The 13,929-nt window shown below is 39.5% G+C and overlaps 1 protein-coding gene across 1 annotated transcript in view; it reads right to left on the bottom strand.

The window, feature by feature from the left end:
• PHEX (phosphate regulating endopeptidase X-linked) overlaps positions 1-13,929 on the bottom strand; it is a 213,056-nt gene that overhangs the window by 72,508 nt on the left and 126,619 nt on the right. The window contains exon 11 of the mRNA XM_032757990.2: positions 5,949-6,026. Within this exon, the coding sequence (XP_032613881.1) occupies positions 5,949-6,026 (78 nt within the window). The remainder of the gene's footprint in view (positions 1-5,948; positions 6,027-13,929) is intronic.

Raw genomic sequence — 13,929 nt, 5'->3', positions numbered from 1 at the left:
GAAACCCAGAAACTATTGAGAAAGTTCTGTTTTTCCGAGAAGCAGAAACAAGAACGAATTCACGTGAATATTTTAAAGCCTCTTGTAATCTCCAAAATGAAAAAATTAAATTCGGCAAGAGACAATACTTGGCTCAAAAGCCTCTTGTCCTTTCAGTTACTGGAAAAAGTCTAGGTCAAGTTGATGACCACTTTCAATCAATTCCATCTCTTGACTTTTCAATTGCATGACCTTTGGGGAATTAATTGGGACTCTTGTGTCATTTCCCAGGAACAGCTGTCCCGATCATAAAATTCAGGAGAGCCTACATTTCTCTTCTTGAATATCCTATCCCAGATCCACAGACTAAATGGAAGAATAAAGTTATTACCACCACCACCACCCCAAAGATGGGGAACCTGTAATAAGCACAGAACAAGGAAATGTGTTCAGCTTCTCTGTAGGATAAGTACATGTTTATAAGACAGTATATAGGAATGCAAATGATCTGTAGTATAGGCTTCGGCCTACATGTAAGAATAGGCAGATGAAAAATACTGAAGCACTAATTGTGGTACTTTCCTTACTGTGCCAGTAGGAAGTGCAAATTCTAGGACACCTTTAATTTAAATCCATTTAAAGATACTCAGAGATATATCCAAATATCTATTAGAAAGATTTTATGTTAGGCACCCAAAGGATTTTCTGAATACTTAATGGAATCCGTATTTTATATCTACATGTTCCGTTATTCAAACAACAAAGCAATATGCAAGACTGGTGTGTTTAGATGGCTCTGCCCAAAAGTAATGTGTGTCTATACATGTAGACATACTTATTATGTTGGTGCAAAAGTAATTGCAGTTTTTGGCATTAATAGTAATGGCAAAAACCACAATTACTTTTGCACCAACCTAAAAGATACTGAGGTGATGTTCAAAATGTTTAATAATCCACATATACAGTGTACCATGGAGGATGCAATTCCCACAAACAGCTATGTGAAGGTGGGTCTGAGGGAGTTCCAGCCAGCACACTAGCACTGGAACCAGATGTCCCATCTCCACACTGGGGCTGGTCTTGGTCTGCTCCGACCAGTGGAATAGTCTGGATGAAGGCCAATGTGAGAGAGTTACAGAGGCCTGGCTGGAAGGTTGGGGGGCACCAGGGTGCCCCACCTCCAATGCCCACCCTTAGCTCTCCAGTGCCATGATGGCCAGGGGCCCTTGAAAGAGCTGAGCACAATGTTTTGTGTTTTTTAACAAATAGTAAAGAATTATTTTAATATTTTAACAACCTCTTTTTCTGCAGCATTCTAGCATACCATCTGAATATCACCTCACTCTTGCATAGTGGCACTCTCTGTCATGTACACAGACACACACACACTAGTGTTTCACTGGCCAAAGCAGACCAGACCCACCACAGAGAATCTTACATAGGTTCACATATCTGCATATCCCTATATGCACATTTATATGTATATATGTGTGTATCACTCACCAGAAACTTCGGCCTCTGAAAAATTTCTCATTTCCAATTCTCCTAAGTAAATGGAGGCCAGCCATGATTCTAACTTTAGTCCTTAGTAACATCCTTAATTGTGCTGGTTATTTACCTATAGTTTTTCAGCTACATGCCTACACTTTCACTCTGTTCCGTAATGCTGGGGACTGGGAATCTGAAAACTGTTTCCCAAGCTCCTTTGCCAATTAGCTTCCTGCAAATAGGAGGCACTAGAGGAAATCCGTGGGTTGCAGGAGGGAAAAGGTGCTGTGTTGCTGCCTCTCACTCTCTCCCCCTCTACTCCTTCCCTTTTCTTTTTCTAACAATGACTCTGGAAGAATCTTTACTTCCTCCTGCAAAGCTCAGCTCTGGAGTGGCAGTTCTCCTCTACTCTCCTAAGTGACGGTACCATCACCTCCTCCCTTCTGTGACCCTAGACACAGGAGTAGCAGCTGCTCTCTAAAGTTACTAATCTGTGGTTTATCTCATTTTTCCCTCTTCTTGCCTTCCAACATATTTCATGTATTAAATTCCCTGTTTAAAATACCTAGTGTGCTTTTTGCTTTCCTGGCTAATATTGAAATATTTCCAAAACTGGGAGAAACTCACTGCTTGAATCTATTTCTATTAAGAATCAATGAAATGGAATACTTTATTAGGCTGATTTGAAAATGGGCTGATACCTACCTTTTCAGGCTAACAGGCTTTCCTGCATGTTGATGGGGGTTCAAATAAAGGGCATTTTATTTCTTCCTGTTCTTTTAAAAAAAACTACAGGACTGTTGTTCAGAAATGCTTTGCTGAGTACCTCAGTTTACCTTGTCATCCTTAAAGAAAAAAAAATTCTAATTCCTTTGCATATTTACCTTTTAATTCTATCTCATTTGCTTCTATTTCCACATGAGCCCAACTTCAATTTTCAACATTTCTCTTTGACCTTCATCTGATCCATCAGGTAATCTCGCTCCTCTTTCCTTTTGCGTTTGTGCCTGATGAATCATATCTCCACCTGTCTCAAATGCAGCATGCTGTTTTTCATTTGTAACAGCCTCTCAGGCTCAGAGCTCGTATTACCAGAAATTTCTCATAGGTCCTATAGCAGTCCTTATCTACATGTTTCTTAAAACTGAAAACAGTCTCATTGTGTACCAGGAATACTTGAGTCTTTTTGCTATTGCCCTCAGTGACAATATTACAATCTATCATATCACCCTTTACCTATTTTTAGGGTGGGTTTTATTCATTTTCTCTATCAGTGATATGATTTGGCTCTGTGAGAGTCTAGGGTCACAGAAGGGAGGAGGTGATGGTGCCGCCACTGAGGAGAGTAGAGAACTGCCACTCCAGAGCTGAGGTTTGGAAGAGGGACTTAAGTCATTGTCAGAAAAAGAAAAGGGCGGGGATTGAGGGGGAGAGAAAGGGACAGAGCCCAAATCTCATCTCGAATTGTAATCCCCACGTGTCGAGGGAGGGACTTGTAATCCCCATATGTCAAGGGAGGGAGGTGATTGAATCACGGGGGCAGTTTCCCCCATGCTGTTCTTGTGATAGTGAGTTCTCATGAGATCTGATTGTTTTGAAAGCGGCAGTTTTTTCCTGAACTCTCACTCTTCCCACCTGCCGCCTTTCCTGTTTCCCCTTCACTTTCCGCCATGATTGTAGGTTTCCTGAGGCCTGCCCAGCCACGTGGAACTGTGAGTCAATTAAACCTCTTTCCTCTATAAATTATCCAGTCTCGGGTATTTCTTTATAGCAACGTGTAAATGGACTAAAACAATCGGTTTCTGAATACGAATGTCTTTTTACTTCATATACCTGGAATTTTTTTCACTGTCAGGTTTTTAAACTGTTAAAACTCCTGGGTGTAATTGTGTCTGCTTTGGCAATGAGTCAGATGAAAGCCATTTCTTCAAAGAAGTGATTAAAAATCTTGGTGTGTAATGTCTTCAGTTCAGGCCCCAGAGAAACAAAGAAGCATAGCCAACATGGCATCCTGTTTGGCATCTGGTTTCTTTTCACAAAAGATATTGCATTCAATGGGTCCTTAAATTTGGGGCTCTGAACTTAGCAACAGAATGCCAACAAAACTTGATCAACTAAATATTGTGAGTAAGCCTTAAGTGCTACCTTATTCGATTAAAGCTTGAGACTGCTCCATCTGTATACCCTTCTAAATCAATTTGAGGGACCTGGACAGTGCATGAGTTAATTCATGAGGACTTTTTCAAACCAAAATAGACCAGTACCACAAGTGTGAATTGAGGATGTCATAGCTAACACTTATATTGTGCTGATTGTATGTTAGGGTTCATTCCAAACACTTTAAATATGTTAACTTATTTGATCCTCCCAGAAATCCTATACGGGAGGGACTGGTATGACCTTCATTCTTCAGATGAAGAAAGGCACAGAGAGGATACATAACCTATCCTAGGTAACACGGTAGTACATGGTAGACTGGGGGTTTTACTCCAGGCACTTTGACTCCAGGGTCCCTATTTATAACCTCTACATCAAACTGTCTCTCAAACCTTCTCATCCACATCCTGACTCAGAATATGTACCAATAGTATGGAGTTACCCAGGTTCTCCTGCTAAGGTGCTTTGTGCCCTGGTGATACTCTTCTTAGTAGCAACAACAGTTTAACCTGTGGTTTATCTATTTTTCCCTTTTCTCGCCTTCCAACCTATTTCCTGTATTAAATTCCCTGTTTAAAATACCTAGTGTGCTTTTTGCTTTCCTGGCTGATATAGAGATATTTCCAAAATTGGTAGAAATTCACGCTTGAGTCTATTTCTATTAAGGATCAATGAAATGGAATATTTTATAAGGCTGATTTGAAAATGGACCACAAATGGTCCATATTGATCTGCAAAGCTACCCTTTATAGGAAGTAGGCTATACTCTGTGCCAGAGTATTATGCCAGGTGCTTTTACATTTATATAATCTCATCTAATCTTACCAACAATACTAAGACTTGGTTATTATATTTCCAGTAGCCAGATAACCAAAAGGAGGCTAACTGAAGTTAAGTAACCTACACAGGATGAAATAACTAGTAAGTGGACGAAGCAGAATTCAAACCCAGGCCCATGATACTGGAGCCTGTGCTCTTAACCATTTGATAACATGGCCTTCCCTCTGCTCTTCTTCCAACAGCCCTGGTCACACTGCCCCCACCAAGTCTCCACCCTGATGCCTCTGTTCCTTCAGCATAGCTGCCTAAAAAGGACCCTCGAGAATCCCTCCTCTGATTACAGGCAGAACTTCCTGAGCCCAGATATCAGTCTTGGCTCTGAAACTCTGTGTGGAACTGAGAAGCTCACTTAAATTATTGAGTCTCTACATCCTTTTCTGCAAAATGGGAATGAACATCACCTATTTCACAGATTCACTGAAGGAATTAAAAGATAATGTACATGAATATGTCAAGTGCTTCAATATTTGTAGTTACAATAATAATAATAATGGGATTTTCAGCATCATCAAAACAGTGTATAATAAGATAGACTGAGTTTTAGGATGCTATGAGGCATAATTACTTTCTTCCAGAGCAACTGTATCAATATTTTGGGAGGCTATACCTTAGAGCCCAACGGAGGAAGATTCTAATTAATGCTTTCTCTCACTTTTGAATAGTCTTGTAAAATTGTGATGCTCATCTACAAAGCTGGGATTGTTTTCAGATATGCCACTTGTTGAACCACAATTTCAGGAAAGAGCTATACCTCAGAACCATAGTTACTTAAAGAATTTCAAAACACTACGTTTTCAAGAAAATCTAGTGAATGGTAAAAACAGGTTTCTTTAATGAGGAAGAAAAATCATTTATCAGAACTATTTGTAGGAGAGGAAATAACAGTGGTTGTGATTAGAAAGGCCTGTAATTAATACACCTGCTGGAAAATACATGTCCAAAAATATGGAAATAAAAAAGAGTTATGACTATTTTTCATCAGTAACTTACTGCAAATACACAATCCAATTCACAATAAATTATAGAGTCATATGTATATGCATTTAATTTGCCAAAACACTCATAAAGTTTAATGAAGTTAACTCCCAGCAGGCAGATTTATTACTATTCATTTAATATGAATGAAACAAATAAAAAGCGTTTAACAACAAACATGATGCATTTGCCATTAGAACATGCCCACTAATTGTAACATACTCAATATGCTTAATTCTTTCTTTTATGATCAAATTAGGCCAAACCCAAGTCCATTTGTTTTTTGGTACCCACTCATGCATCATTTCTGACACTTCCTTTATTTTGAATCTGCCCTAAATCTTGTGATCTGCCTGGCATATTCAGGCTCATATCTAGCCAAGGAATTAATCAAAAGTTGGTGTTTTCTGGCATCACCAGTTTTAATTGCTTGGACTTGGGTTAGTTGAAAGGCACAAGGCCAGTAAAACTTGCCAGAAAAAAAAAAGTACAGTAAATTTAGCACTTACTGCTTTGAGGTCTTCATTAACATGAGTATCATTCATTATAAACTCTGGATAGCCAACTTTTGCCAAAACAGCTCTCGCCTATAAAAAGGAAAAAGAAAAATAATGTCAGAGTTTCAGCACTTAAATCATTAATAATCACAAGATGTAGAAATGTGCCCTTCATCTGAAAACTCCGTTTACTGACTATCTACTATATGCAAGCCACTGTGAAGGGCAAAAATATACAGATATATATTGAGAGACCTCAGTATACTAAAAATGTAGTGAATGTAGCAAATAACTGTCTAGTACAATGTAAACAAAATAAAAATTTTAATAGAAATAGACAATATTGTTATCAAAGTCCAGAGCAGAGGCTGTTTCTGCATGGAGAAAATGCTTAATGGAGAAGGTGACTCAATCAAGTCTTAAGAGAATGGTTAGGATTTCAAAATGTAGAGCTAGAAGAACATTCCAGGAGAATAAACAGGGGCAAAGACGGAGGCAAAAATATGTGCAAACCATACATCTGATAAAGGGTTAATATCCAAAATATATTTAAAACTCAACTCAATATCAAGAAAGCAAATCACCTGGTTAAAAAATGGGGAAAGGAGGTCGGGCACAGTGGTTCATGCCTGTAATACCAGAGCTTTGGGAGGCTGAGGCAGGAGGATTGCTTGAGGCCAGGAATTCAAGACCAGCCTGGGCAACACAGCGGGACCCTGTCTCTACAAAAATAAAAAAAATTTTAAAAAGCCGAGCATGGTGGCACCTGCCTATAGTTCCAGTTACTTGGGAAGTTGAGGCAGGAGGATCACTTGAACCTGGGAGGTAGAGGCTGCAGTGAGCTATGATCACACTACTGCACTCCAGCCTGGGTGACAGAACAAGACCCTGTCTCAAAAAAAAAAAAAAAAATTAAAAAGGGAAAATAACGTGAAAATACATTTCTCAAGACATACAAATGGTTAACAGATTTTTTTTGATGATCCACATCATTACTCATCAGGGAAATAAAAATTAAAAACACAATGAGATATTACCTATCACCAGTTAGAATGGCTATTATCAACAAGAGAAGAGATAACAAGTGTTGGCAAGGGTGTGGAGAAAGGGGAACTCTTGAGCATTGTTGGTGGCAATATAATTTGGTACAGTCACTATGAAAAACACTATGGAGGTTCCTCTGAAAATTAAAAATATAACTACCATACAAAGCAGTAATCCTACTTCTGGAGCTATATCCAAAGGAAATGAAATCAGTACGCTAAAGAGATATCAGCACCTCCATGTTCATTGAAGCACTATTCAAAATAGCCAAGATATGGAATTAACCTAAGTGTCTATCAACAGAGGAATGGATTAAAAATGTAGTATATATACACAATGGAATACTATTCAGCTTTAAAAAAGAAGAAAATTCTGTCATTTGTGACAACGTGGATGAACCTATAGGACTTCATGCTAAGTGAAATAAGCCAGGCACCGAAAGGCAAATACTACATGATCTCATTCATGTGGAATTTTAAACAGTCAAACTCATAGGAGAGAGTAGAGTAGGATGGTGGTTACCAGGGGTGGGGGAAGGGGGTTAGGGAGTTGGTCAAAAGATACAAAATTTCAGTTAGATAAGAGGAATAAGTTTAGGAGATGTATTGTACAACATAGTGACTATAGTTAATACCAATGTACTGTACACTTGAAAATGGCTAAGGGAGTAGATTTTAAATGTTCTTACCACAAAAATGATAAATATATGAGGTGATGGATATGTTAACGTACCCATTCTCTAATGTATACATGTATCAAAACATCATGTTGTACATCATATATATATATAATATATAATTATATATATATAATTTTGTCAGTATATAGTCAGTTTAAATACATAAAAATGAAAAAAAACTACAAGGAGATAGCAAACACACACGATATGGCATATTGGAGAGAGGGCGAGTAATTTAAAGTAGCTGGACTATAAGTACATGAGGATGGAGAGCAGAAAATAATGCAGGAAAATTGGCCTGGGGTCAGATCACAGGGATTCCTGAATGCCATGTTAACAAGCCTATATTTTATTTTACAGCTAAGAGAGAGCTAAATATGTTTAGAATGGGAATAAAAGGAGATGAGTCATGTTTCAGGAAGATTATCTTTGCAACATTGTGAAAGATGGCCAGGATGCCAGAAAGATTGGAGGCAGTGGTCTAGAATAATTTAAGATACATCATAATGTCATAACCATCATTTAGATAGACAAAGGTACTAATTATCCTCTGTGTTTTATAACAGATAGGGAATAAATAAAGGAAAAACAAACTTAGGCACATATAAAGAACCTCAAGAGCAGGGATTGGCAAAATATGGTCCCTGGGCCAAATCCGGCCACCCTACCCCTGTTTTTATAAATAAAGTTTTATTGGAACATAGCCACACTCATTTGTTTACCTGTCAACTATGCTGCTTCTGCAGTACAGTTGTAGAGTTGCATAATTGGGTCAGACACCCTGTGGCCCACAAAGCCTCAAATATTTTATCTGGCCCTTTCTAGAAAAAGTTCGTCAACCCTTGCTTTAGAGAAACTTTACAGTCCATGTGAAAATTTCTCTCTCCCTTCCCCAGATTCTGGGTTTCATAAAAGCAAAAGAGAAGCTTACAAGTACACTGTCAGGGCTCTAACCAGATTCCCTGGGATCCCTTTTAGAACTTCTGTACATCCCTCTAGCATCTATGTTTTTTTCTTTTCTAATGGCCAACACCTGAGACTTTTTGAAGGCCTGCCCTAGGAGCTACTAGAGCTCCTTGCCTTCAATCAAAAACAGCTAGTTCCTGGAGGTTTCTTTGCTTTCTACCCACCCTGCCTCCACCTCCACCTAAGCCTTTGCCCAAGCAGCCCTAAGCAGCAGTACGAAAGCCCAGCCCCCTTGCCTCAATTCAGGACAAACTCTGAGGTATAATTTGTACTTCCAAAGTTCCCTGCAGGATCAGACTAGTTCTGAGATGTCTCCTGAAACTGGACTCTCATCCCTCCCTGTCTTGCTTCTCCCATTCCCTTACTGATTTCTCTTGGGAGTATTTGTTTAACAAATCACTTACACAGGAATTCTCATCTCCAGATCTGCCTTCAGATGACCCAACATAAGACCTAGGCAACCCCAAACACGTTGGTTTTATTCCAGCAAAGCCACAAAGCAAAACCAGTGACCTTTGGACAGTGCTCTTGGCAACGAGTTCTTTCCTTTAGTCCCTTTCAATTTTCCTCACTCAAGAAATAAACATAATAAGATAGTACACTTTCCTTATCTTCCTTGAAATAATTCAGATATTAAATATCAGCAGAATCCTGAAGCTCAAGACTTAGGATTTTACAAGGGCTGTAGGACATAGTCATAATGGGTTTTGCTGTTTCAGAGACTCAAGTATAGCACAGATCAAATTATACCTTCAAAACCCTGTGAGTTACACACACTAAAAGCTTGATGTGACCCAGATAGCAGATAACTAGAGGTTACAACTCTACCCCCAACACCAAACTATGTCATATGTCTATAGGTTACCTCATTCTGAGATTATTCTATTATTTCCGGCATTGTATTTAATTTTGCACTATATTTTAACAGCTCGCTATAAGTCATATGCATAACTACAACAAGTAAAGAATTCCAGACAGTTTTGGAGAGAAAGTGAGAAAGAGAGAGAGAGAGAAGAGAGAGAGCGAAAAGAAAAGAGAAAAGAAGAAAAGAAAGAACGAACGAACAAGCTGAGTCATCCACAATTGTTTTCTGAAGACTGGTCTTTCCAGAGCATGCTGGTGAATTATGCATTGTTTTTTAAACCTCATCTCTGGGACCCCCCACTGCACTACAGAGCCTCACAGAATATATTACCTTCTGCACCATCTATGCAGGTTATTGAATCCTTTTTTATTATTTATTTAGCATCACCATGACTTGAAAATAATCAGAACACATACAAAGAATCCCTACTTACCTCCCAAAGATACATACCTAGAATAAGGTAATAATACTAGTAGCAACATTGCCAACATCTGAATAGAGTGTTCCTCTTCCTAAAATATGCTGTATATGTACGCCTCTATTCAGATTCAAATGTTTTTTTCTGCCACAGACTTCATTGTCAATTCCTCCTCATCCTACCCCACCCCATTCTACATTTTTCCCTGAGAAGCTTCAGAACTACATCTTGCAATATCCCATGGCTCCGGGTTAGACTGCCAATGAGAAGCACTCATAGGCAATTCCAAAGGTAGAAGAGGAGATGCCATTCATTTGCTGTTGGTAGCCTTATACAGACATGTGGGCATCTGCAGACAGCAGATACAGCCCTTTTCCAGCAACTTCCAGGCATTCTCCTGAGAAAGACCTCTTTGGTGTACAAGCAGCAGAGATCATTGACAGACTCTGCCCTTCACTCCCCAGCCCTCTGAATGGTTGCCTAAGCCTCCAATTCCCTGTATTAAATGTCTTGCTGGTTGATATACTTAGAAGAGTGTCTGTTTTCCTGAATGAACCCTAAGTAAGGCAAATAGTAATCACATCACGTTTTAATTTTTCAAAATGGGAGAAGTGAAGCACCAATAGTTTGATGGCTTGAAGGGCAAAGTATTAGTGAGTCAGGTCTGAGATTAATTACCCTATTGGTTACATGGACAAAAAGGAAAGGCAAGTCCCACTGGAAATGCTGAGAGGGCAGTGATATAAATATTTAACAGATTGCATATTATATGCTGCAAGAAATATTTCCTAGGCTGTTTGTGGCTGATCAAAAACTCCAGGGCTTTCCATACCCAGTGCATGCATTTTCATGCTTTATTCATACAGACATCTGGAGAGAAGCTGCACTTGACAGGTGGACATCCGTTCCTCAATAGAGGAGGTTGACGCAGCTGCTGATCTTCACTACCTCTGTGACCTTAGGGAGAGTACTTAACTTTTTGAAATAAACACGCCTACCGTCTACCTAATATCTATTCTCCCTTTCTTCTCTTACTGTCAGGACTCCAATTCTGCTCAGGATGACAATGGACTCAACAACAACAACAAAATAGCTGTGTTGCCCAGCTTCCTTTCCAACTGGAGTCGGCTACGGGATAAGATTCGGGCCAACGACATTTAAGAAAAACTTCCTGTTGCACTTCCAAGAATCCATTTTAAAAGGGGACCGATTCATCAGCATATGCTTTCTGCCTTGAGTCCAGGGTTTCTCAACACTTTGGGCCAGATAATTCTTGTTGTGGGGTTTGTCCTGTAAATTGTAGGATGTTTAGCAGCATCTTTGTCTTCTACAAATCAGATACCAGGAGCAACCCATGCCCCCCCTCCGCAAGTTGTGACAACCAAAAATATCTCCATATATTGCCAAATGTCCCCCTGGTGGCAAAATCACCTCCAGCTGACAACTACTGCTTTAGCCTTTCCTCTTCTTCCTTTCTGGAATGCTGATGCAATGCCAGAGGCAGAGCAGCCATCTAGTAATCACAAGGCAACACGTATGAAGAAAAAATCTACATGCTGAAGATGGTGGGATGAAAAGCTGATGGCATTTGAAGCCCAGCATATTAGACCTGGACTGCCTCCCTCTTTTCCCTTCATGACATACAGAAAATAAAGCCCTTATTTGTTTGAGGCATTATGTGTCATGTTTTCCATTAGCTATTGTAATCCTAACACACTCTCCTTTACATCAGATGTTAAGAAAAAAACTACTAAAAATTAGTACCTATTTCATAGCATTGTCTGCAAGAGTTCAGGATGACATTTCATGTAAAACACTTTTTTCCCTTGGTCCAGAGTACATGATGAGCAAATGTTAGTTGGAGACTACACCAAGAAAGTAGAAACATGACTTTTTCCAACGATTTGGAGTAACTGTTGTGTGTGTGTTTGGAGGGTCTTCCAGAGGAGTCCAGGTCATCTTACACCCCTAACCAAATACCTGAAACCCCTGAGAAATAATGTCACTCTCTTTCGTCGTAGGTCCAGTTTCAGAAGGCCACACTTGTGGTGAGAGAAAAAATAATGAGAAAAGAAATGCTTAGGGAGAAAAGCTATTGAGGCAACCTTCTTATCAATGGAAGACAAATGTACAAGCTTCTTGGAGCATGGTAGGAGATTTTCCTAGCAAAGCCAGACTCTGCATATGAGTCGAAAGAATCCAGGCTATTTGCAGCCCCCCAAAAGTTGGAGGACTCTTTTGAGAGCCACTATTGGCACACCTCTGAAAACAGACACAAGAAACACTACCAAGTTTAACCCTAGAACAGATCAAAGATACAGGTTGCCTTTAGCACTTGCCATCTTGGTTTCTGCCTTCGTCCTCTTTCTCTTTCTTTTGTCTGTTCCCTTCAACACCTAGCAGGTCCTATGTGTTCATACCACTTGCAATACCATCATACCCTAGTCGGCCTTTCCTTAGCAATACTCTGCTCCAGAGATATCTCCCCCTTCCCTTCTCATCCATCAAAACTATTAATTTTTCAAGGTTGCTAATCCACTAGCTGCCATTGGGGCCTCAAACTAGTTTATAATAGAATGTAAGTGACTAATAGCAATCTAATATATTTACTCTGGAGAAATACTTTTATTTAAAAGAGTAGTTTATTAGCCAAAGGAATAAATACAATTAAATGAGAGGTTTTGTAGCTGAGAGAATCTTCTAATACTATTCAAATTAAACCAATAGCCTATTCCACCTAATCACCATGTTACCACAGATAACATAGCAAGTGACCAATACTCAATAAATATTAATTCATACAATGAATAATTTGAGAAACCCACTCTGATCAATGTCATCAATAGTATCAGAAAATATAAAAGGCTATATTTTACATTTAACCTTTAAATATAAGAGGATTAACATACAATCATAAACATCACTCAGTGCTGTTCACACCAAGGTGCGTTTCCCTGGGTTTTGTTGTTGTTGTTGTCTTGAGACCGTCTCACGGTGTCATCCAGGCTGGAGTGCAGTGGCATGATCTCGGCTCACTGCAACCTCCATGTCCCAGGTTCAAGTAATTCTTGTGCCTCAGCCTACCAAGTAGCTGGGATCACAGGCGTGTGCCATCATGCCCAGCTAACATTAAGGTACATTTCAATATTAACTGATCTTACCACAGGAGAGAAAAAAGGGGGAAAAGCGAGATATTTTGTGAGAACATATAAAACATTCTGGAAAATTAAGCAAGGTACAAAATCCATTGCAATTAATTTTTTTTTTTAGATGGAGCCTCGCTCTGTCACCCAGGTTGGAGTATAGTGACACAATCTCAGCCCACTGCAACCTCTGCCTCTCAGGTTCAAGCATCTTCTGCTTCAGCCTCCTACCGAGTAGCTGGGATTACAGGCATGCACCACCATGCCCAGCTAATTTTTGTATTTTTTAGTAGAGATGGAGTTTCATCATGTTGGCCAGGCTGGTCTCGAACTCCTGACCTCAAATGATATGTCCACCTCAGCCTCCCAAAGTGCTGGGATTACAGGCGTGAGCCACCACACTCAGCTTCCAATGCAATTAATTCTTGGTGGCAAACAAAACTATATATTTTATGTAAGCTATTTCAATCAATCAACAAATACTTACTGATATGGTTTGGCTGTATCCCCACCCAAATCTCAAATTGTAGCTCCCATAATTCCCACATGTCATGGGAGGGACCCAGTGGGAGGCAATTGATTCATGAGGGCAGGTGATAATGAAAGTTCTCAGAGATCTGATGTTTTATAAAGGGGATTCCTCTGAAATTTGTTTTTTTTTTTTTTTTTTTTTTTTTTTTTTTTTTTGGGATTTCATTTACTTTGCCAGGTGAGTGCAATGCCACAATCTCAGTCATGCAACCTCCCCTCCTGGTTCAAGTGTTTCCTGCCTCAGCCTCCATAGTGGGATGTCAGGTGCCCACAACCAGTCCGGTAATTTTTTGTTTTTTTTATGTTGGCCAGGCTGGTCTTGAACTCCTGACCTCAGGTGATCCACC

This window comes from Hylobates moloch, unplaced genomic scaffold (assembly GCF_009828535.3).
Source record: "Hylobates moloch isolate HMO894 unplaced genomic scaffold, HMol_V3 SCAFFOLD_7, whole genome shotgun sequence".
NCBI lineage: Eukaryota > Metazoa > Chordata > Mammalia > Primates > Hylobatidae > Hylobates > Hylobates moloch.
The sequence above is the reverse complement of the archived record's forward strand: the minus strand, read 5'-3'. Positions and strand labels throughout refer to the sequence as shown.